Genomic DNA, 24,734 nt, shown 5'->3' on the forward strand with positions numbered 1-24,734 from the left:
TCTATTCCTTAGGGGTTCATTCATGACGTTCCGATGCCCGACTTTTACGTCAATACAGGCATTCCTAAACACCTTCAAGGTATAAATATACCTGCACTTGCCCTGGCAAACCACGGTTCCGGCACGATCCAGCTCGACTGCCTACTTGCGGTTCGCCGCTGCAAGTTCGGAAGGAAATCGATTTCCAGCCTGACGCACTGACAAAACGCTGTCATCCTCTTCACAGAGAATCCAGCTCCAGTGTTTCTGACTCCCCTTGCAGGGTGTTAGATATCAAGTCCCGGAAAGAGATTCGAACCTCACGCATTCTAAGGTATGGAGCAGACTAGAACTTAGAGAAACTTTTGGCAACTCTTGGCAAAACTATAGCTATAGCTAGCTATACTTTAGAAAACAGCACCTACTTCTTACCTCGTACTACACTTAGGTTAGGTACACTAGGGTAGAACTATTTAGAAGCATCAGATGAGTATTCACCTTTTAGCCTGTGTTATTTATGTATGTATTTTAATTAATATATGTCATAGCTACAAACCATGCTATTGCAGTATTATTTTATCTTACTGCTAACTCTGTACATATTGTACTTCGCAGCCTGTCTTATGAGTGTAGCAGTTCATATCTCTTGCATGAGAAATAAGACTGTTCAATAAACCCTTTTTATTGAAACGCCCGTCTCTCTATTTCTGTGCCACTCTGTAGAAACGAAGCATGCACGATTGACTGAGTGAAACTGTTATCTATTGTTTCCACGGTTCTGAGATTGTTCCAACTTTAAGGGAAACAAAGTTGTCATGTTTATGCGGTTGTCAGAAACGAATCCCTTCTTGTGTATTTGAGAAGTTTCTAGTGACCTCTGAGTTAGCTGGCACACACAAGTAATTAAGTTTAATGTACTCGATAGAGACATACTGACCTCAGTCCTGTGTCAAATCTATAGTGTATATTATTCCAATGCGCAGAGCCTATCTGAGATATAGGAACTACACTACACTAGAAGTGGAGCAAAATTGCTTTCACTGAGAGGGAGGTGCATATTCAGCATCTCCCTTTCTGTAAAAGCAATGCCGGGTTCCGCAGGAGACAGGTTGACGGCAGGGACCACGGGGGCCTTGAGGCTCCCCATGTGGTCCCCATCAGTGGTGAGTGGATGCCCTGTGTTAAACCAAGGCACCCACAATAGAGGCTGGGTCCTCAGGCCAAAATTGGCCTGGGGATAGGGGCCGCGCAGCCCCCCTCTGCCTTTCAAAAAAGGTCTGACCCTGGGGGTTGGGGTCCCCGGGGCCAAAATCGTCCCAGGTAAGGGGGGGCCACGCAGCCCCCCTCCCTTAATAAACATTTTTAAAAAACTCTGCAAACACACCTCCTGCCGCACAACTCATTGGGGGATGATGTCCCCTTGGCTGCAGAGGGTCCTTGGGGGCCAACAACCACTCCTTTTACCTCCATTAAGTCCCACACAGGAATTGCTGAGAGATGATCGGAGGCCCTACCCTCTTTCTGCACCACTCTGCAAATGCTCCTCCTGGAACTCTAATAGTTCAAGGATGAAGTCCCCTTGACTCTTGAGGGTACTTGGGAGCCAACTACCACTCCTGTTACCGTCAGTAAGTCCCACACAACGGGATTGCTCAGAGGTCTTCAGTGGCCACGCCCCTTTTCTCCACCACTTTGCAAATGCAACTACTAGTTAAAAAAACATAGAAATTCACTTTTAAAAAACCAAAGGTTGCAGGGATGTTATAGTTAGGAAATAGAATTTGAAAACCTTAGAAATTCACTTAAACAAAGGTTACAGGGACGTTCTAGTTAGGAAATGGCATTAAATATGCCTTAGAAATTCACTGAAAGAAACAAAGGTTACAGGGACGTTATAGTTAGGCTAAGATTTCACTCATACAAAACCAGTGAAATTCAGCAGATATAGTTACCTGAGCTAACTATAACTCACACCCCCATAATGCACTGATTGTGACCTCACATATTACATCACTAATGGCGTGGTCAGTGACATCACTTATGACATCACAAATTACATTACTGATTACATCATCCACAGAAACACTCGCCCCCACACAACCTCCCATACTCCCACTCACACACCCACAGAACCACTCACCCATTCACAGACCCATACCAGTTCTTGCATACCTACTCACTCCTGCATAGAGGCTTTCACACACCCACTCGTACAGCCACCCACACAACCATTCACTCACCCATACTGCCACTCACACACCCACGCACTCACCCATACAGCTTCTCAACACAGCCACTCACACACCCACACAACCGCTTGCATACCCATTCACACAAGCACTCACACATCCGCTAACCCATACAGCCATTCACACAGACACGTACTCTCCAATACAGCCACTCGCACACCAACTCATTTAACCAAACATCCTCTCAAAGAGCCACTTACTCATCGCAGTCGCTAATCACCCAATATATATATACACACACATACACTCAAAGGTTACAGGGACGTTATAGTTAGGAAATAGAATTTAAAAAACTTTAGAAATTCACTGAAAAAAACAAAGGTTACAGGGACGTTGTAGTTGGGATCAGATTTCACTCGTACAAAACCATAGAAATTCAGCAGTTGTAGTTACCTGAGCTAACTATAACTTACGCCTCCGCAATGCATTCCATATGACCTCACATAATACATCACTCTTGACATGGTCAGTGACATCCCTTAGAAGACAAAGACTGGGAAAACATACTACAAAGGGCCACTAAACTAGTCTGATTAGCGTCTATACCCTATATCGGGCATACATCACACCGGACAGAATCAACCGGTTCTTCCACAGGGAGGATGCAGAATGCGCGTGATGCGGGGAGAAGGGAGCTAACTACATACACATGATGTGGAGCTCTCCCCTGTTAGCGACTTATTGGCAGGAAGTGACAAGGGAAACTGCAAGAGTCACAGGGCGGATGGTGCGTGCACCCCAGAACATGTATTACTTAATATGTTTCCCCATTCAGCTAAGACTAAGGTAACGGCTAGATTTCAAGACCTGGCCTTTATACTGGCGAAGCGGGAAATAACCAGCAAGTGGAAGGCACCACCTGGCCCCAGCTTCCATAGGTGGAAGCACAAGCTGGAGAAATGGGCAGGTAGTGAGAGTAGAGTACTACTCAGGAACGCGAAAAGGGGCATAGGTAGAATTGAGAGGACGCAAGCTTGGGAAGCGCTGGTAGAAGACCTGAAAAATAATGACGAAGGGTCTGCACCCAATACCCCCACGGGCCCATCTAGTCACAGGAGCCCTGGGAACCGGGAATAGGACGAGAGTCAGGAACGAGCATCAAGGGAGGGAAGTGCCTAAAGGCTAAGATGCACGCGAAGGGCTGAGTAGCCACAAAATACCACTGACACTCCAGGTGCCTGCCCATAGCAAAACGCAGAGGAAGGGAGAATAATACACTAGTTAACAGCAGCGCAGGGGTGAGGGGGTAGTTGCGGAACATTGGGGTGAGGGGAGATGGGGTAATATCCATGTGGATTGGGGAATGCTTGTAGCACGGTGCACTAAAAGATGTTGACTTAATGGTAATGATATGCAGACAGAACGAATGTCAGCTACGATAAATGCACATATGTAAAGGGCTTTGTTGTAAAGATGAACGCACATGCTTAAGAACGACTACAAAAGACAATAAAATATGTTAGGAAAAAAAAAAGACTTGGTCTTTGACATCACTGATGATATCTCAAATGACGTGATGAAATGAATGTGATGTCCATGTCACTTGCCATCTCTCCTCCAACAAACTTTTCTGTTTCATCTCATAGTCAACCTTGTCTGCCTTCTGGGCTACTTTTTGTAGTGGAGGCCCATATTGTTTTGTTAAGTAGTTTGGTAGTATAAATTGAATTAAAGGGTGTTTTATCAGACATTCCGTATCACCTTTTGCCTCTTAATTTTTCGAGTTGTGTTGAGGACAGATGAACGATGGTATCGGGAGGAGAAATCCTATTTTCCTGCAAATTATGATGCAAAAACAATGTCTCAAAAGGTGATATTTGGAAGACTGTTAATAAAACATTCACATTTAGCTGCAAAAAGGAAGAGCAGGGAGACTCAAAGGGTTTGTGCGAGATGCAAGGAGCATTCTGTATTTTAGAACCAGTATGACCAAGAAAATATTATCAGCAATGTTTACACTGGATGTGTAACCTGAAAGAAACTTGTGCTTGTGAAAACAAGGTGGACAGCGCAAGTGACGAGTGACACAGCGAGGAATGGTGCGAGGTAGACATTAATAACAGTATTTATAAGATACTTTTCGGTTCACAAGTGGTTTTTTACAGAAATTAAATTACAAAAGATTGCCAATTTTGTGAACCGTAGAGATGCGCCAAGAGTTGCGCTGGGAGGTCAACGGCGTTTCGACCCGTAGTAAGTTAAGGTCATCTTCAGGACCAGGTTATTGTTTTTTCATGCTGATCGGGATGTAGGTCCAAGCCTGGGAACAATGAATCCCGGAGATGGTGAAATGATTTGAAGGACCATGGTGCACCACCGGCCGGGGGGCTCTCAAATCTTTTTAAGGAGCTGGATGGACGTTGGGTCCTGGTGGATGTATGGGATGCAGCAATAATTCGTAAGACCAGCGTCCAAAGGGGGGTCAACCAGTGTGTGCAAATCTAGGAGTTGAGGACCGGCGGTGTGTGGAGATCGTTCGGGGGCACGATGTAGACTTCGAGCATGGTGAAGGGTGAATTCTTGGTGTTAAAGGTCCGGCAGGATCCTCCAGGGGAGAGTAACCACAATCAGCGTGAGTCCGCAGTGTACACCGAGCCCCCAAAGGACCTCCACACCCCGCTGGTCTTCCAAATATCACCTGTTGAGATGTTGTTTTTGCTACATACATTCCTCACCCAGGTCTCAACTGGGTTTATGGGTGACCTCCTGTTGTTGGATTCCTACAAATTATGAGGCAGAATGCGGAATTATGGTGTTGCAGGTTTCCTTCTGATTGATGCCGCCAAATGTATACCAAGTGTGCATGACTAGACGCCTAAAATCTGGCTGTTCACTTGCTCGTTCTGTTATTGCTACCTCAGTGAGCACCCTCAAACAGCCCTCAGAATGCACCAGCAGTCGCTAGTAGAAGCAATAATATATGTGCTGTGAACTCTGAATTCCCTCTTTCTGTCTCTGGATAGACCACTGTCTATTCCAAATGGAGACTAGGCCAGGCATACTGTCATTTGTGGGAATGGCAGAGGTCTAGTACCGTATAGAAACCTTAAAAAGACCTTCAAGCCCAGGAGTGGGCACAAGTACAGTCAAAAGTAAGACATAGGTATGTGCATAGGTAGGCAGACAGTCACAGCACAGTGCAGGCACAGTAAGTTGGGCTCAGCAGGATGCCAGTAAGCTCTTGAGTGCAATTTATGCGCACCAGGCTCTGGGTACAGCCAGCCCACTAACCCTGCTTAGCCCCCTGTCTCCCAAACCACTGGTCCCTCAAAGCCCCACACTTCTACCATCTTTCCTCTCGCCTGTTTGGGAAGGATTCCTAGGAGGCTGGCTAACAGGCAGAAGGACTGCACACAGACAGGTCAGCTGTAGGTATAGCAATTGCTCTAGCAGTTATTGTAGGCCCGTGAGACTCTGGAGGCACCGCAGACCAGCTTAGGACGATATCAAGCCCTTTTTTATCCAAGAGCTCGTACTTTCCCCTGAAGCTCCATATATTTTTTTTTTGAGTAGGAATTGAAGGTCAAAAAGCAGCCATTCTGCTCTTTAGTTCCCTTAAATGTGGGAGTGCAAAGCAGGAGGTGAGTGGCAGAAACTCTTCATTCCCGAGCTACAAGGAGTCACAGGTGGCACACTAGCAGCTGGTGTGAGTAGGCATGGACAGATATGGTGAGGTGCCGTGGGAGGGGTGCCTGTAGAAGCCTGGTGGAGTCAAGCTGCATCAGCGGCTACACTGACCACCTCCACTCACACGCTGGCGCTACTCAATATGACAGATGCCTAGTGCGCTCTGTGTTCTGTCAGACAGAAAGAATGGGTATATCACAGTTGCTCATCTCAGTAGAAGTGTGATGCGCCATGGATGTGGGCAGTTTTGCTGCAGGACTCTGACATGGTGAATTCTCAGGTGCCATTGTGAGCTTAGAGTAAAGCAGTTATACCCCATGTCCGCGGTAACTGGCTGGGCGATAGCATTTAAAGCTGTATCATCCACTCTCAATGTCATTGTTCCTCTCAAGCACTGGACACTCTATTACTATCGCAAACCGAGGTGGGTAATCTGCCCTTGTCTTTACTACTGTAGAGATGAGCTGTGCCAAAACTGTACTGCAGCAGCCTAGTGGGAAACCTCATGATCATAGGTGTGTTATTCTTCACTCCTTTCACTCTGAGAATAGAAACCATCCACCCGTGATGTGTCTGTACCAAAAATATTCTACACTAAACATAGGAGTAAAACTTCTGTGAGGCCCACAAGCATGCCAGAAGATAATTTTCAATGACATAAAAGTCTTTTTCAGTATTTCTCAAAACTTGTCATGCATATCCAATGGCATATTTTGCTTCTCCTCTTCTCTGTGGCAACACACACTACTCAATTCTCATTCTATGAAACACGCGTTTGCCATGTTTGAGAGTGCACAATAAAGATCGCATTTTGAAAGAACAATATCGACCCCTAATCAGCATGCATGAAGTTTCACAGTCCAATCATTACATCTGTCTGATCAGGAGTAGAATATACAGTATGGAACTTAATCATAATGAAAAATGCTGATCCTAAATCAATGAAATAAAACAAAGTAACAGTGAAGATAGGCCTGCTGGTGTTATAAAAATGAATATATGCACTTGCAAGAGGGAAATAACAGATGTGCAGCGCAATGGGGGAGCAACAGCAGCTAGATAAAGTGCACCAGGGTATGTGTGATGCGAGTTCGTTGCAATAGTTATCAGTACCTTAGGTGCTTGAAGTGAGAGAATGCGTGTATTCATGGGGGTGTGATATTGTCTTTAAGACTTTCTTTAAAGGGGTAGAGTAAACCAGCCCATAAACCGTCAATAGGGTTTTTCTGTAAGCCTCTATCATCTTCTCACCTCATAAAAGTATATTCCGCTTCAGCCTGATGTAAAACAGAAGCATGCCATTGGGGCACTGCTGGTAGCGACAAGGCTTTCATTTCATGGTAATGGTGCGCCTAGCTAGCAGGAAGGTTAGGTGAAGAAATTTGTTTGCAAACTTTAATAGACTTGTGGTGCTTATAAAATCCCAATATGCAGCTTTCTAGGGAGGGTGGCGCAGCTAACCGCCAAAGATGGCGGACGCACTTCTCTAGGGCTCCCACCTGGTGCTCGAAAACGACGCACGATCCGACCTCATTCGGGCCATACAAGGAGTTGTGCTAATGCCCGTATGAGGGGAAACTCTTGGGGTGCCCCCGGGGAATGGGGCGAGGGTGGGCTGTGACTGAGTACTTTGCAGCAGGAGCCGACAAGGGAACACGGCCTATGTGCACCACATGGAGACCGGCCAAATGGCGGCACGGTCTAGGTGACTTTTCCCCTCCCATGGACACATTTGCATGGCCCCAGTGAGAGTCTGGAGTTGTCACGACGTATAAGAAGCAGGGACATCTTAAGGATTGTGGGGGCCCTGGACCAAATGTATTATGGGGGCCCTGATTCGGAACAGCTTTGAATTTATGATCCAATTTCAGCTTTTGCATGCCCTCTTTGGCAAGTCACTGGCAGTGCACAGACACACTCGTCCAAATTCTAAATGTGTTTACATCTAAATATTCAGGGATAGTGATGTGTGTTTTAAGTATTGTAACACAGCAGGAGCACACTAATACTACTGCATTATCTCTGTGATAACCTCTCTTTTCTCATATGTAAGGTCCTGTTTTGGTCTAAAAGACACTTTTTAATGAATATTACTTGACATAAAAACAAGATTTCTCTGCAAAATGCCTGTTTTAAAAGTATTCAAAACAATATTTAAAACAATCTATTTAAGAATTAATTAAGGGCATCGGGGCAAGACTCGCAGAACAGACCTGGCTCTATCAGGGTGCCTCTCTTAAAGGCTGAGGCCCTGGGCCAGAGCTCACTTTGCCCATTGCTTAAATCATCTCTGATAAGAGGCCTGCTCTGCCACCCCCCCACCCCCGTTCTGCCCTGGACTATCATGAACCAAGTGGAGTGAAGGAGCGGCCCGCCTACAGAGACGCCGTGAGCTCCTACCGCAGCGGATGACAGTAGCTGACCCTGGAGAATCGTCTCTTTGCCGACGGGCTCCCTGTGGAAGCATGGGGCCCTGAGGACAGCAGATTGTGGCCAGGGTTAGATTGGGATTCAAAAACGGCCCGTGGACGCTAAAAAAAAGTAGCCCACATTTGCATATTGCCTTTGCAAAATACTGCTTTGGCGAAGTTTTATTTAAAAAAAAAAAAAGGGGGGGTTGTAAAAAAATGCACGGATTAGCTTACACTGGTGAAACACACCTGAATACAAGTGAGGCCACTTTTGCTCCAGCCCCCTGCCCCCTGCTCAATATGCATATGTTAATGAGCCGGTCCCAACGAGAGAAAGGGAGTGACACCTCTGCCCTTTGATAAAAGGGAGGTAATGGAGGCCCATCAGCCTCCAGAAAGGCCACTCGGGCACCCACTGGGCCGCTGGTGGCACCTGAAGAACGCAGAAACCGCCAAATCGCCCCCCAGACTGCTAAAAAAAAGCAACCCACAGCTGGAACTGGACACCGGCCTCTCGGGCATTGCACGAGTGCCCCCATTACCAATCCGACGCTGATTGTGGCCGCTGACCACTCCCGCTATTCCCCCACCTGTGCAGCGATGCTGATCTGGCACTCTCATGCAGATGGCAGCCCAGACGCACATCAGGGAAGCCTGACTGAATAGGCCCTTGGGGTTAAGGTCTGTAGCATTCCCTCCCCCCACATCCCCCATTGACCCAAAACTTTATTAAGTCTCTTGCTCTCCTTGATTAAAGTGTCAGGTCAGCTCGAATGTGGGCTGGAAGAGGTACCGCTGAAAACCCCCAATCATTATCATCAGGCTCGATCAAATGGAAACTTAACAAAACAGTGTGCTATACCTCACCTTGGGAAAAGAGGGGAAATGAAAAATACAAATATCTGCAGTTGTGATCCAGAATCTTACTCAGGTACCTAGGAGTTTTCAGGTGCCCTGGGGCTGAAGAAACTGAAATACGAGAATCTTCTATTCCAAAAGAGTTTTTAATTTTTCATGAATAATAAAGGTACAAACATAGAGTAAACCCAACCCCTAAGGACAAAAGTAGAGAAACAGAAGATAACATAATGGTAGCAGTGGCCTAAGATATTACATTGAATGATGTGAACATAAAATGGTATAACCTATATATGGCAATGGGTTCTACCAAGTGAACTTAAGAGATAGAGTAAAAGAAGCTCGCGAGGGTTGAATATGCAGCTTTGGTACTGAGATATGGCCTAACCTAGAGTGGGAATCTTCTTGCTCGGTGTCAATCAGGGATCGTTGATAAAGTAGCTAGTCAGTGATGAGCACTGTGATGACTTGGAGCCAGGCTATTGATGTGGTAGATAGAGTGGCCTAATGGTATTGAGGACTGTGTTGATGAGTTCAATCAGTTGAGGTGAGGTAGAGCAGGGTCAATTATATATGGAGCATGTTGAGTCGGCTTGTTGTGTACCTTGTCTGAATATTCGGAGGGGGATGGCGGGTCAGGAGCTTGAACTTCATTTCAGTCGGTGTTTAAGAGTTGTTTCAAACCTGTATTATTTGTCGAGGGTGAGAGAAGAGAACTATGTCTGGGGGTTAAATATGAGGCAAGTAAGTTCGAGAGTGGCCAGGAGATATATGTAAGAGTAATTATGTAAGGCAGAATATCCGAACAGCAAACAAACAGATCGGGCCCTTAATTCTTTACGCGAGGGGGGCCTAATCTAATTCAAAACCAAAAAAGTTCAGGGGAGCAAACTGCATCCCGTATCAGCCCAACAGCATATGGGCGTTGGGAGGTGAGGAATATTGATCATGCCTCTATTTATAGTAACCCAGAAACATTTGCTCCGTTTCGTCCTGTGTGACTCTACCCGTGAGTGCCCCAGCCTGTCAGAGTCAGAAATCTTGTTTGTCCTCAACGCTGAGCTCGTTCTTCACCCCACACTGTTGTGTCCTGACATTTCGGGGTGGCATTTTGTCATGTGCAACAGGGTGCACGGGGCACAAGTTCAACACCAAACATGTCTCCCAGTTACAAAGTGGTACCTGATGGCCTTGAGCATCATTATAAACAAACAGGTGTGTCTTTCAGAAATTTAACTAACAGTAATGTTACTGATTGTTTATTTATGATCTATGTACTGCATTTTTAGTGAGTCACTAGGTACAGGGTAGAGAAGTGGCTACAGGAAAAGATTTCTATTCGACTCACAACCACAAAAGGCCATAATACCTTAATATGTATACCGTTTTACTTTTTTTTAAGACCGTTAATCGTTTGGTAAATATGAATTACTGTGAAAATCATATGAAAATTGAAATTGGTTAACGTCCAAAGCCAAATTATGCAGCACGTTATCATCTTAAACATATTTTGTATTGCTCACTAGATGCTGTTTTTAAGAATTAATGCAAGTTACAAGCTTCATTTTAAGAGGCAGCTGGCCCACCTAAATGTAGTCAACGATGGAGGACCACAGCATGGGTGCGTAATTTCTTCTTTTGTCTTCTGATGGGGAAAGAAATATCTACCTGAACGTGCTTAGGAATGATCCGTCAAACTCATGTTAGCGTACCAAAAGAAAATGTTATTGTGTGTTTAGCTCTTGTTGGGAGAACCATACATTTGTACAAACAACTTAATGGAGGGGCCTGTACCACAGTGCATCAGTGTGACCAAATCTATGTCGTGTTTACCCCAAACTTCCTATTCTATTCTTAAGAAATGCTGTGCTTTTCTCAAATCTGAGTAAGAGATAATTGAAAGCAATAGTTTTCCACTCAAAACAACTGATTATGATGGATTAGTATGACAAGTCAACGTATTTGACTTATAAAACATCACTCTGAAGTACAAGCACAGACGGGGGGAAGATGCGTTTACACAGCTATTGTCTACTTAATAGTATTCTTAAATTTGTGTACTTAAGTTGTGTTCAGTTGTGGAAACTAGATTAAGGCTACATGCGCCAACCTAAAATAAACACTCTGGCATTAAGCAATTTCTAAAAGAAAATTTTAAAGGCATAACAAATGCACAATATTGGATTTATTGTCTTAATGAACACATTTTAGCAGAATTACTGTTAACTGTGAGAAAATGTTGCCTCGGATGTCTTCGTGTCAATAAAATATCATGTTTAGTTTCCATTTTACACTTTTGATCGCAAAATGTCTACACAGACAAGCACTCTCTGCTAGCATAGGTTGTCTAAGATTGCCAACAGGTGTGAGGATCTACGAAAAACACAGTCGGATCAACAGAGAATTGCAGGAAACTCCCAATTCACCATTGACCATAGATCCAGAAAACAAGGCACATATGTCATATCCCCAAAAATGCTGATTGGCAGGAATTTGAAGAAATGGAAGTACAGCAAGCCAGCTTCTCTCTCACTCCTCCGCCCACCACCCACCCTTTCTCGAATCCTGTTCCCTGCCATGCTCGTCCCGGAACAGCTGTACTGCAGATCCCTGAAGTCACTTCTGATCTAAGTCATTTTATCGATATGGGACCATATTCCTACATGCTGTGTGATGACATTTTAATGTACATGATCCCCGGGGCCCACCATTTCCTGAAATTCCTGACAATCGTTTAGTGGGTATGGGATTTCGCGTTGTCACACACAGGTCTAGGACGTCCTTTCATATCCACCCCAAATTGTTTCTGAATCTTGCTGAGCTCGCTACCAACGAGCACCTCAGCTGATTAAGTCTCCCTCAGCCTTCTTTGTTTTTGTTGGATCTTTGCGACCAGATTGTACACTCATTAAAGTGTTACTCACTGATTTGCTCTGGGTTTCTGCCTATACGATTTTTTCCCATTTGGCTTTGTTCCTTGACCGAATTGGTGACCATGGTTGGTTGACTCTTTATGCCCATGGGCTGCTAACCTATTCACTTGTCAATTGTAAGTAATGTTTGATGCCATAATCTCCCTTTAGGTCTGGCGTTAGCCAAGACCTTTTGATTTCACTAAAATAAAGGGCTCTTTCAGCCACCTCTCTTCATCCATTGATCCGTTCTTGTGTCGCTCACATTTGTTTCCGCCCACTACAGCATATAGCATGTGGCAGTGGGTTTTTAGAGCCTGATGTGATAGTAGGACGCTTCTGATTGACATTACATCTTAATCAGATCCCATTTATTGCCAATGCTGTTGTAAGTTTTTTCTGGAGTGTTTTGCTTCTCTGACTGCTGCTATTTACAATATACCAGAAGAGTCCATTTGAAACTGTTCTGTATCAAGTGATCCTCTCTTTACTCTTTTTTTGTTTTTGTTCCTTCTTTCCATTCTTTCTTGCCTTCTTTCCATTCATTGTTGTCTTCCTGCCTTCTTTCTTTCTCTTTTTCTTTCTCTCTCTCTCTCTCTCTCCCTCTCTTTCTCACCTTTTTTCTCTTTGTCTTTATTTCTCTTTCGAGGCTTCTTTCTTTCTCTAGGCTTCTTTCTTTCCTTCTTTTTTTGCCTTGTTTGTTTCTCTCTCTGTCTCTCTCTCTTAATCAAAGGCAAGAGGCTTGCATCCAGCGCCAGACTAATTGACTTTTTTAGGTCTCTTAGATAAGACCTTAATTTTTCTCACATTATGTGCATAACATGGTCCCTTATAGGAGTTTAAGCCACACTTCATCCATTAGTCTGTGGTTGATGTCATTCAAATGTATCTTCCACCCACTCCAGCATGCAGTAAAGTGCAATGCATCTGCCCACTCCAACCATTGGCTGGCTTCACTACAAGTTGATGTCATTAAAATGTATCCTCCACCCACTCCAGCATGCAATAAGGGGCAGTGCATCTGCCCACTCCAGCCATCGGCTGACTTCACTACAAGTTGATGTCATTAAAATGTATCCTTCACCCACTCCAGCATGCTTTAAGTGGCAGTGCATCTGCCCACTCCAGCCATCGGCTGACTTCACTACAAGTTGATGTCATTAAAATGTATCCTTCACCCACTCCAGCATGCTATAAGGGGCAGTGCATCTGCCCACTCCAACCATCGGCTGACTTCACTACAAGTTGATGTCATTAAAATGCATCTTCCACCCACTCCAGCATGCAGTAAAGGGCAACGCATCTGTCCACTCCAGCCATCGGCTGACTTCACTACAAGTTACTGCATTCCGTCCTTTTTTAAGGAACACATCCACACACCAAGTAGTTCACTTCACTGTCAGGAAGTACTATGGAAATGTGTGTGTTTTTTTTGAGAACATAAAAAGAAAACCTTTTTGCCTGTAGCAAATGTTATTCTGTTTTTTTGATTGACGAGGGCCCAGCATATTTCAAGCAATAAAGTTTTGCAAAAACCATGACAAAACAAGAATAATCTGAAGGTTGGCGGCAAATGCAAGACCCACTGTTTTTGCCAATGCTCGTTTCCTACTAGAATTAGTGTTGTTCTCACCCAAAGCTCCTTTTTTCTACAGAGGCCATTGAATGATTTTCTTCTTTGAGCAGCACCATATACCCTGCATGTGGGGACAGTTTGTCGGTTGGCAATTTGTCTGTCCATTCCATAGTCTGTGTTTATACGTGATATCTCACAAGGGTTCTATCCCATCATGTGTGCTCCAACTCATCATGGGTTGGTGCAGCCCTCTCTTAATTTGGTTTATTCTTTTTCTCCATTTTAACTCTTTGCCCTATTCATCATTTTTTCAGGTCATTGATTGCCCTGTATTGAAGTGTAAGGCATCTCTCCTAATTATTTCACATTGCTAACTTGTTCTATAGCGATCTAACATATATTTTTCTAAACATTTTCACTCTTATATACACATTTAGTGCTTAGTAAACTTTCCCCACATGATGACCCTTTGAGTTTTGTTTGGGTTTGAAAGGCCATTGACACATGAACGAACAAAGACAAATGGAATGTAGAATAGAGCATAACCATACGGACATTCCAACTAACATAACCTAACGTGTATTTTTAAAGCGCACATTCACCAGAAGGGTATCTGAATAACAGATGTTTATTGTTTTCTAACTCAGTAGTACTCATTTATCGCCCTTAGAAGTATGAAAGTTTGAGTGGACCGGCTGGGATTTGAACCTGTGACCATGAGATCAAACACACGCCCCTACAGTGGACGTATTAGTCCACTCAGCCACCAGCTACTGAACACTGCAATTTTTGTTTGCATATGCCAATACCCTTTTCTCTTTTCTGATCATGAATGGGGCTATGTGTATTTTTTTCTCTTGCACCGTGTGAGCCTTCTTTTAAAGTGATACCCCTTATGGTTGTTGTGGTGTATGAATTAGATGTTTGGAGCACAAGTCCGTAGATAAGCAAAGCAAGTGTGTTGGAAATACGGGAGGTGAGCGGGTGCTTCTAGGGAGTGAGATAACTGCAATGCAATGACCGGTCATAGACCACTAGGATGTGTATGGCTGAAGACCCAGATATTGCTATCACGCCATGGATACTGCTGACTTATAGCCAGGGACTCTGCTAATGTGCCTGACTAATTGAAAGTGTGGGTGGCTGTACTTGTATCAGGGAAAAACATGCCCAATTCCCATAAGAAATTGCAACAAAAAACTAGCCGCCCATTTGCTAAATCCAGTCTTAGCCCTGTCTGTGCCTCCAGAGGAAGAGAGGGGTAGACTGGAAAGCATGGGATGGGCCCTGACATCCTGCACAGACAATGCAGAAGTGCTCCTCTTTAGATGTGATAGGAGGCAATGGGACGACATGGCAAAACTCATCCCTTTCCTTCCAGTCTAGAAAGAAGAGTGGAATGTACAGGAAGAGGGAAGAACAACCTGCAACATGGCAAGGTCTCTGGACTTGGAGGACTACAGATTTTGTGATCTGTTCTTTGACTCAAATCCCCTTACTAAGGTTACAATTACAATGTACAGGCTGTCACCCCGAAATACAGGTAGGAGTCTTTGTTATGCCCTTCAGCTTAGATGAAGTATTTGGGAAAGATGTGAATGAAGCACCGCATTCATTCAAAGCAGGCACCAACATAGCTAAAACCATGGAAGACATGTTGTCTATGAGTTCGTCCACCTTTCTTGGACCCAGGGGCAGTTATTCTCAATGGATTGCCGCCCACCATTTTAGTAATGGCCGTTCCAAGCCCCTCTTCAAGGGAACCAAAAGCAATCCCCTTTTTCTTGACACCGCAAATACAGATCGCTCCAGTGGCCCAAAAGAGGAGTCCTGCAGAACTGCAGGTTCAAAAAACATAAGCAAACATGATTGGTCCAGCATGGATCCTGCCCTACTGACATGAATTTGGGGACATTTAAAAAAACGTGAAAAAAAACTAGGACAGAATCACATTGGACAAGTGGGCTGCAGATAAACTTGGTGTAAGGGCACATGTTTAGTTCTTGGCAAAACCACTACTCCAGTCCGTTTCAGACTGAGAAGAGTCAAAGGACCCAACTTCCGGCAATTGGAGGTAGAAATGAAGACCCTTCTTTGGAATGGCCTGATTGAGGAAGTTCCTGTGTATAAGTGGAACCACTCTAGGTATTTCCTATGCCCAATGATGTACCTGTGTTTCGTCAACAAGTTCATTTGAAAGTAGTAATTCAAGCTGGTGAACTGCTCAAGAGCGGCACTTACCTCCTAAAGGAGTGGATGCCATTACTAGTCCTTTAAAATGCTTTCTTGTGTTTTCTATTTATAGAAACACTGGACGTTTCAGCCAAGGAAAATGGCAAATAAAATGTACTAACCTTTGGTCTGCGTTCAGCTGTCAGTCTCCACTAAATATCTTTCTATTTGCAGCCCTTCTATTAAAACATTGTGGGGTAGATTTATCAATATTTCATGCACGATAACTTGCTGCGTGAAAAAGTGAGGGCAGGAATGCGCCATATTTACCAATATATGGTGCAATCCTGCTCTCTGCCTTTGCTGGCGCACAATCTGCTGCCTAGCACCAATGCAGGCACCCTTGCACCATGGTACAAGGGTGTCTGTGTTGCAGGCAGGATTGTTGATTTTTTTGTATTGCAAAGAACACCTTCCTGCACAAAAGTAATCCCTGGAGGCTTTTCTTCTTCTAAGTGTGCTGCAGAATGCAGCACACTTTAAATGGGAAATCTGAAAGAGACACTTCTGATGGATACATCTGCCAGTGGATTCCTCACCTTGTGAATATCCCCTGCGCCAGCTACATTCGGAAACTTTTGTAGCACTCCACGCCGATGAGGTCGAAGACGACGTCACAGAGGCACGGCTCCGCTCGCGACTCTGCTGATGTCACCGGATCCATACGAAGACCTCGTCGGGGTGATGACGTCAGTTCCCTTTTTTTCCGCACCGTCTACGCTAACAGTTTTCGGGGACTCTCTCTGTAGCTTTAGCTAATACTTTGTTTTCCTGCTGGTATCTCTCTTTCTTCTTGTTGCAGTTGAAAAATGTCGACTAATAAGTCCGGATTTAAGCCTTGCAGGGAGTGCGGTAAGCACATGTCTATTACGGATCCGCATGAGGACTGTGTCTGTTGCCTGTCATCGGAACATGAGGTCGAAGGATGTTCCTGCTGCCGCAAAATGAGCACAAATTCTCTGAAGGAAAGAGAGGCCAAGTTATTCATTGCCAGGATGAAAAAGGAGAAAAGAGCTCGAAGAAGATCGGGGTCGAGGTCGGCGTCGAAGTCGACGTCGGGGCATGCTTCCAAATCCAAGAAACACAAGAAAAAGAAGAGGCATGGTTCTCGACATCGTTCGGACAGGGATGCGGCTCCGAGATCGACCTCACCTTCTCGGCGTCGTAAGGACTTTGTGTCTCCTTCTCCTGTCTCTGTTCCTGATTCTCCTGTTGGCCTGACATCGCCTGTGGCGTCACCGGAGTATTCTCCAGCTCCGGACCCGGCTCCATCTCCGACGCCGGCTCCATCACCGGTTCCAGTTGAGGAAGTTCCGGCTCCAGACGAGTCTTCGACTCCGCTGGTTCCACCGTCGGCGCCGATCGGCCGGTGATGCCTCCGCCTGAGCCATATCCTTCATTTCCAGGCCCAGGTCAAGATCCGACGCATTATTTAAATGCTATGTATGGGGTTTTTACCAGAGCTTTGTACTCCTCTGGAGCGCCTTTGGGTCCCATGGGTCCAATGGCTTTCAACTTGGGAGTTCCTCAAGCTTACCCTCAAGCTCCCTTTATGCCATTTTTCCCGGCGACGCCGTCTTGGCATTTACCGGCGCCGAGGACATCGACGCCGCTTCCATCTTCACCGGCGCCGGCTCGACCTCGTTCGACTCCGGCTGCTCCTCTGGATACAGGTTCGACGCCGGCCCCGGTGCCGTCGGATTCGGTTATGGCGCCGCCGACTCCTGTTGTGAGAATCAGATCCAGGAGGGAAGCTCAAAGGGTACTGGAAGAACAAAGATACCAGATGGAAGAGGTGGAAGAAGGTGAGCTCATGGAATCTGATGATCTGTTTGAGGAGTTGAAAGAGGCTAGTGGCCTGGACTTGTCACCTGAGTGGGAGATTACTCCTCCGGCTGATACTCCTTCAAAAGATGTGGCTCCCTGCCACTCAGTTATTAAAAAAGCGGCTGAGCTTCTGGATCTGCAGTCACCATCTGCTGAGTTTAAACCGAACATCCTCACAGAGGTTTTACATTCTCCTTCCTCTGTATCGGAGCCCTTGCTTCCATTTAATGACGCCCTTATTGAGCCGGTCATGGAAGTATGGCGTAAGCCCGTCTCTGCTCCTGCGGTCTCTAAGGTTGTTGCAAGAAGATATAGAGCGGCTCCAGGGGACCCAGACTTTCTGACTTCCCATCCTTCTCCGGAGAGTCTGGTGGTTCAGGCTGCCTGTTCTAAAAGATCTTCAGGTGCCTTTCCCCAAGTCCCTAGTGACAGGGATGCAAAGAAATTAGACCAGTCAGCCAAGAAAGTCTTCTCTTCTGCCAGTGTGGCTTTAAAATCGACAAATGCCACCTGTCTTTTGGGCCGATATATCCATGCTCTAATGGATTCAGCGAAACAACTGGCCTTTAAATTGTCAGAGGAGGATAGACAGAACTTTAATGAGGTGCTATTGGTCACTCAGGCGGCTGTACGTCAAGTAATTCAGAGCGGCCTGGATACTGCTGACTGTCGCTAGGATTATGGGCTCTTCTGTTGCCACAAGGAGGGGTGCGTGGCTCAAGTCATCTGAGTTCTCCCCTGATGTGCAGGCAACGCTTCTGGACTTGCCTTTTGACGGCTCTGGGCTTTTTGGTAAGAAAGTTGATGCTGCAGTGGAGAGATTTAAAGAGCGCAAAGCCACAGCCAAATCTCTGGGTCTGCAGACTCAGCCTAGGGATTCGTTCAGGAGGTACAGGGGCTTTGGAAGATCATCCTTTCGTACTTACAGGCAGCTCCAGCAGCAGCAGCAGCAACAACAGCAACAGAACACCCTGTATAAGAGCTGCAGGGGCAGAATCAGAAGTCGTGCTCGAGGTCGGCAGCTCTCCTCCTCCTCTTCCTCCGTCCCTCCCACCACTGCAAAGCAGCCCTAGATCCATCATTCTGGATCATGCTGGTCCTGTGGGGGGCCGGCTTACCCATTTTCTACAAGATTGGGAATCGGTTACTACAGACCTTTGGGTTCTAGATCTTGTAGAAAATGGGTACGCCCTTCCCTTTCGGGAATTTCCTCCGAATTACCCTCCTTGCCAAGTTGCTTGCTCGGAGGACCATCTTCTTCTCCTGCAGGAGGAGGTCCTAACGTTACTAAAAAAAGGTGCGATAGAGGTGGTTCCAGAGCAGGAAAGAGGTCAGGGATGCTACTCCCGGTATTTCCTGATTCCGAAGAAGGATGGCAGGCTGCGTCCAATCCTGGACCTCAGGATCTTTAATCTTTTTCTGAAGCAAGAGAAGTTGAAGATGCTCACCCTTGCGCAGGTTCTTCAAGCGCTGCAACAGGAGGACTGGATGGTGTCCATCGACTTGCAGGATGCGTATTTCCACATCCCCATCCTGAAGTCACACAGGAAGAATCCTACGGCAGGGTCGCAACATTATCAGTTTGCGCTTCTCCCGTTTGATCTTACTACTGCACCTCGAGTCTTCACCAAGGTGATGGCAGTGGTGGCAGCCCATCTCAGAAGGTTCGGGATTCCAGTTTTCCCCTATCCGGACGACTGGCTGATCAAAGCGGAGTCGCCAGAGAAGGTGCTTCATCATCTGCAAGTTACAACCCAGCTGTTGTACAAATTGGGTTTCTCGATAAACGTGCCCAAGTCTCACCTGGTGCCCTCTCAGCGCAACCTGTTCATAGGAGCAGTACTGGACACTACTGTGTGTCGAGCATTCCCACCTCCACAAAGGATTCTCGACATACAGGAAATGATTCCCTTGTTTTACAATGGAGCGGTCATTCCAGTACTGAAGGTCCTTCGTCTGCTCGGTCTGTTTGCTTCCTGCATTCTGTTGGTCAACCATGCATGCTGGCACATGAGGGCCCTCCAGTGGTGCCTCCGCAGGCAGTGGTATCAGCACAAGGGAGATCTCAGGGAGTCTGTGAGGATCTCCAGAGAAGCTGCGGTGGATCTGTCTTGGTGGAGCATGGAGGGCAATCTAAATCAAGAAAAGCCCTTCCATCTTCCTCCATCAGTGGCCACAGTGATAACTGATGCATCCACTTTAGGGCGGCGTGCGCATCTGGGGGATATAGAGATCAAGGGTCTTTGGTCTCCAGAGGAAAGGTTGCTTCACATCAACCTTCTGGAATTGCGGGCAATACGTTTGGCGCTCAAGGCCTTCCTCCCTTCCCTTCTTCGTTCAGTCGGTTCAAGTCCTGACGGACAACACTACCTCGATGTGGTATGTCAACAAGCAAGGAGGAGTGGGGTCTCTTTGTCTCTGCAGAGAGGCTCTGCGTCTCTGGTCCTTGGCTCAGGATCCTCAGATTTGTCTGATGGCAAATCTGGCTGGAGTTCTGAACGTGCGTGCAGACAGTCTCAGTCGGCAGTTCTCCGCCGACCACGAGTGGAGGCTCCATCCGGAGATGTTTCGTCATGTTTTCCGAGCGTGGGGAACTCCTCGGGTGGACCTGTTTGCCACTCACGAGAACGCTCACTGCCCGTCATTCTGCAGTCTCCAGTATCCGATGCAGGGAGATTTGGTGGACGCGTTTCAGTTGAAATGGGACTCACATCTCCTTTACGCGTTTCCCCCCCATACCCTTGATTCCTCGGGTTCTGAGGAAGATTTGCCAAGACTGGGCCCAAGTCATATTGATCTCCCCGGATTGGACAAGAAGGGTGTGGTATACAGATCTTCTCCACCTCTCCTCGTGCCCTCCGCTCCGTCTCCCTCTCAGGGCAGACCTCCTCTCGCAGTCAGAGGGGCAGGTTCTACACCCCCCACCTCCAGAGCTTGCACCTTTATGCCTGGAGATTGTACGGGGCAACCTGCATTCTTTTTCTCTTTCGTCTGATGTGGTAGATATAATATTGTCTGCCAGACGTCATTCCACTAAATCTATCTATTCCTATAGGTGGTCTAAATTTGTTCTTTGGTGCGGAGAGAAATCTATTGACCCTTTGAGGGCTCGTTTATCTAACATTCTTCAGTTGCTCTTTCTCTTGCTCAGCAAGGTTTTGCTGTAGCCACTGTGAAGGGATATCTATCGGCTTTGCCGGTTTTCCTTTGCTTGCCGTATCAGCCGTCATTGTTTAAATCACCTATTGTTTTACGATTCCTTAAGGGCCTTACAAACAAGTTTCCGCCTACTCCTTTTATTGTGCCTCAATGGCACTTAAATCTTGTCTTAACTTACTTGATGGGTTCTCCCTTCGAGCCCTTGCACAAGTGTCCCTTGAGGCTGTTGTCTTTCAAAACGGTCTTTCTCATTGCTATTACCTCGGCAAGGAGGGTAAGTGAGCTTCAAGCTCTGAGTTCAAAACCCCCGTTCTTGACTATTCATGCTGAAAGAATGGTACTTAGGACCAGGGCTCCTTTTCTGCGTAAGGTGGTAACTCCTTTCCATCTGGGGCAGTCCATTACCCTTCCTACCTTCTATCCTCCCCCTCACCCTTCCAAGGAGGAGGAGCGGCTTCACCGCTTGGACCCTAAGAGGGCGGTGAGCTTCTACGTTGATAGGACTAAGGACTTTCGAGTGGACGACCAGCTCTTCGTGGGCTTTGTTGGCTGCAGGAAAGGCAGAGCGGTGCACAAGCGCACCCTTTCCAGATGGACATCAAGATTTGTTACTCTTTGGCCGGTAAGGAGCCTCCAGAGGGTACAAGGGCTCATTCTACTAGGGCTAAGTCTTCTACGTCTGTCTTGTCTAGAGGTGTTCCTGTGGAGGACATTTGTAGGGTGGCAACTTGGGCCTCCCTCCACACTTTTGCGAAGCATTACTGCTTGGATTCCGAGGTGAGGAGAGACGGACACTTTGCTCGTTCCGTCCTTCAGGACTTTTTGGTATAGAAGAGTGGACACCCTCCTCCGGGAGTGGGACTGCTGTGGGAATCTTTTCACAAGGTGAGGAATCCACTGGCAGATGTATCCATCAGAAGAATAAGTTACTTACCTTCGGTAATGCTTTTTCTGGTGGATACAGTATCTGCCTGTGGATTCCTCACTGACCCACCCGCCTCCCCGTTGTCCACCCTTGTATACCTAGAATTCTAATGGTGATGTTTCAAAATTGTATTTGTTACTGTCAAAGGCAGTGTGTTATTTATTTTGCCTTCCTATGTTATCTCCACACTGTGTGTGTTGCTTTGTATATTATGTACTGTGTATACTGTGTATATATTGCTGTCAGTCCGTCTGTGTGCCTCGAAGGCACGGAAAAAAGGGCAGAACTGACGTCATCACGCCGACGAGGTCTTCTTATGGATCCGGTGACGTCAGCGGAGTCGCGAGCGGAGCCGTGTCTCTGTGACGTCGTCTTCGACCCCATCGGCGTGGACTGCTACAAAAGTCTCCGAATGTTGCTGGCGCAGGGGATATTCACAAGGTGAGGAATCCACAGGCAGATATTGTATCCACCAGAAAAAGCGTTACCGAAGGTAAGTAACTTGTTCGTTAGTGATAGATTCCTTACCTTAGAATATCCCCAGGTGTCACACTGGATCCGGAAAGTTTTTGTAACAGTACCCCTGCGTGTCAGTAGGTGGCGTTGTGCAGCTCCGCGTCCGTCGCTGGCATCGTAAGCGTTGAGATGACATCACGGAGTCTACTTAGGAGCCACCCATGCGCGCTGACGTCTGTTCTTTCTTTTTCCGCGCCAGCAAGCGCAGATCCAGATAGAGCACGTACCTTAGTCACTTTTTGACTACTCTTTTGAGACTTTTGTCTCCCCGTTTTTCTCCTGGTGCACGTAGGGATGCCTGGATTTAAGTCTTGTGGGGCCTGCCATTGCAATATGTCGGTGGCGGACCCCCACAATGTTTGCCTCTACTGCCTGGAGACCGACCACGACTCCCAGGACTGTCGGGCCATGGCCCGAAGGCCTTGAGGGAGCAGCGCCGGAAACTGCTGGAGGTCCGGCACTCGTCCCAACGCCACTCCAGGTCCAGGGACCGTTCCCGGGACCGCTCACCAGGCCGCAGCCGGCGCTCCTCTGGATTCCAGTAGGCAACGACATAAAAAGAAGTCGAAGAAGCGTGTTTGCTCTCCGACGTTCCCCCCCCCCCATCGGTGCCTGGATGCGGACGAGGGGGACAGGGGTTCTGCCCCAGCGGCTCCTTTGGAGCCTGGGAGTCCCGCGGCCTACCCGCCTTACCCGGGTCCGCCGGTGCGCCTTTGGGCCCTGCGGTCCCGTGTCCAGATCCTGTTGGGCCGTTGGTGCTGCCGGCGGATCAAGCTTCGGCGCCACAGGATCCTACGCTGTTGGCTCCGGCACCATGAGGTCCAGTGCTGCCGGCTCCGGCGCTGCCTCCGGCGCCACAGTGGGTGCCGTTCGTTTACCTCTTGCTCTGGTTCCAGGACCATTTTGTTCCTTCCTGGGATCCGCATTGGGAGACGGCGCCGGCCAGACCCCGCCCGTCGCCGTTCACGGCGCCGTTTCCAACGCCGTTTGTCCCTGCTCTGGCTCTACCACTGCGGACGGTTCCTCCTGCCACGGAGATGGAGGATGACTGGGAGGGGTCCGAGGACCCTCTTGCCCGTCAGTGTGACTCCGAGCAGGACTGGGTGGACGATCTGGAGGACGCCGGCGACTTGATGTCTCTTCTGACCCGGGGTTTGCCTCTCCCCCACCTACAATGGAGGAGGGCACTTCCAACACAATGGTGCTCCGTCGGGCAGCTGAGGTCCTCAACCTCGATCTTCCTACGGTGGCCCTCAAAACTAACCTCCTCACTGAGGTGCTCCAGAAGACGTCTACTTCGTCGGAGCCACTGCTTCCCTTCAACGACGCCCTCACCAACGTCCTGTTGGGCATTTGGTCGCAGCCGGCCACAATGGCACCTGTGGATAAGAATGTCACCAGGCGTCACCGCCCGGCGCATGTTGGCCCAGCATTTCTGACCACTCATCCCACCCCTGAGAGTCTGGTCATCCAAGCCTCTACGTCGCAGAGTGCATTTCCCACGGCTCCGCCGGATAAGGACTCTAAGAAGCTGGAACAGTTCGGTAAGAGGTTGTTCTCTTCGGCCAGCTTGGGGCTGCGGTTGGTGAACACCGCCTGCCTATTGGGCCGCTATTCCCACGCGGTGTGGGATACGGTTGCTCGGGTGTTACTTCAGTGTCCTGAGGAGGTCCATGCTGTGCTTTCCCAGGCGGTTGCTGAGGATAAGGATGCGGCTAAGTTCACCATTCGGTGTTGTTTGGACACCGCTGACTCGTTGGGCAGGGCGATTTCTACGACTGTGACGCTGCGTCACCACGCCTGGTTGCGATCTACTGGGTTCTCACCCGACGTCCAGAGCTCGCCTGTTTGGTGATAAGGCCGACAGTGCACTGGGCCTTTCCATGAAGAGCCCAGCCACTCCTGGTTTTCGTTCCTTTCGTGGCCAAGACAGGGGCGCAGAGGCACGTTCCTTCAGCAATCCTGTTCAGAACCAGCCTCAGCGCGGCCGTGGCTTCCGCAGGGGCGACTCTGGGAATCAGCGTGGGGGCAGTCCACCTCCGCCCCCGCTGCTTCTACCGCCAAACCTTCCTAATCCGAGCTTTGTGGAGCACCCCACACCAGTGAGTGGCAGGATTCGCCATCACCTCCCCCACTGGCGCACTATCACTTCGGACAAGTGGGTGTTGCAGATCATCCACAAGGGTTACTCCCTTCCCTTTCAGTCCACCCCTCCAGCCATGCCACCTCGGTACCACCGCATGTCGGGGGATCACTTGGCGTTTCTCCAACAGGAAGTTGTGGCCCTCTTGGCCAAGGGGGCCATTGAGTGCGTTCCTGGGCCAGAAGTAGGGAGTGGTTGTTATTCCCACTACTTTCTGGTCCCCAAGAGGAACAAAGGGGGTCTGCGTCCCATCTTGGACCTCCGGAACGTCAACCGCTTCCTCCGGAAGGAGAAGTTCAAAATGCTGACTTTGGCTCAGG

The 24,734-nt window shown here is 47.6% G+C and overlaps 1 protein-coding gene across 5 annotated transcripts in view; it reads left to right on the forward strand.

Annotated features, from left to right (window-relative positions):
- Window positions 1–24,734, forward strand: part of VPS54 (VPS54 subunit of GARP complex) — a 541,872-nt gene that overhangs the window by 471,764 nt on the left and 45,374 nt on the right. For all 5 annotated transcript variants that reach the window (XM_085612543.1, XM_085612546.1, XM_085612547.1 and 2 more), the window contains one exon: window positions 10,651–10,745. In XM_085612543.1, coding sequence (XP_085468669.1) covers window positions 10,651–10,745 — 95 coding nt within the window. The remainder of the gene's footprint in view (window positions 1–10,650; window positions 10,746–24,734) is intronic.

Source organism: Triturus cristatus, chromosome 6 (genome assembly GCF_964204655.1).
Source record: "Triturus cristatus chromosome 6, aTriCri1.1, whole genome shotgun sequence".
Taxonomy (NCBI): domain Eukaryota; kingdom Metazoa; phylum Chordata; class Amphibia; order Caudata; family Salamandridae; genus Triturus; species Triturus cristatus.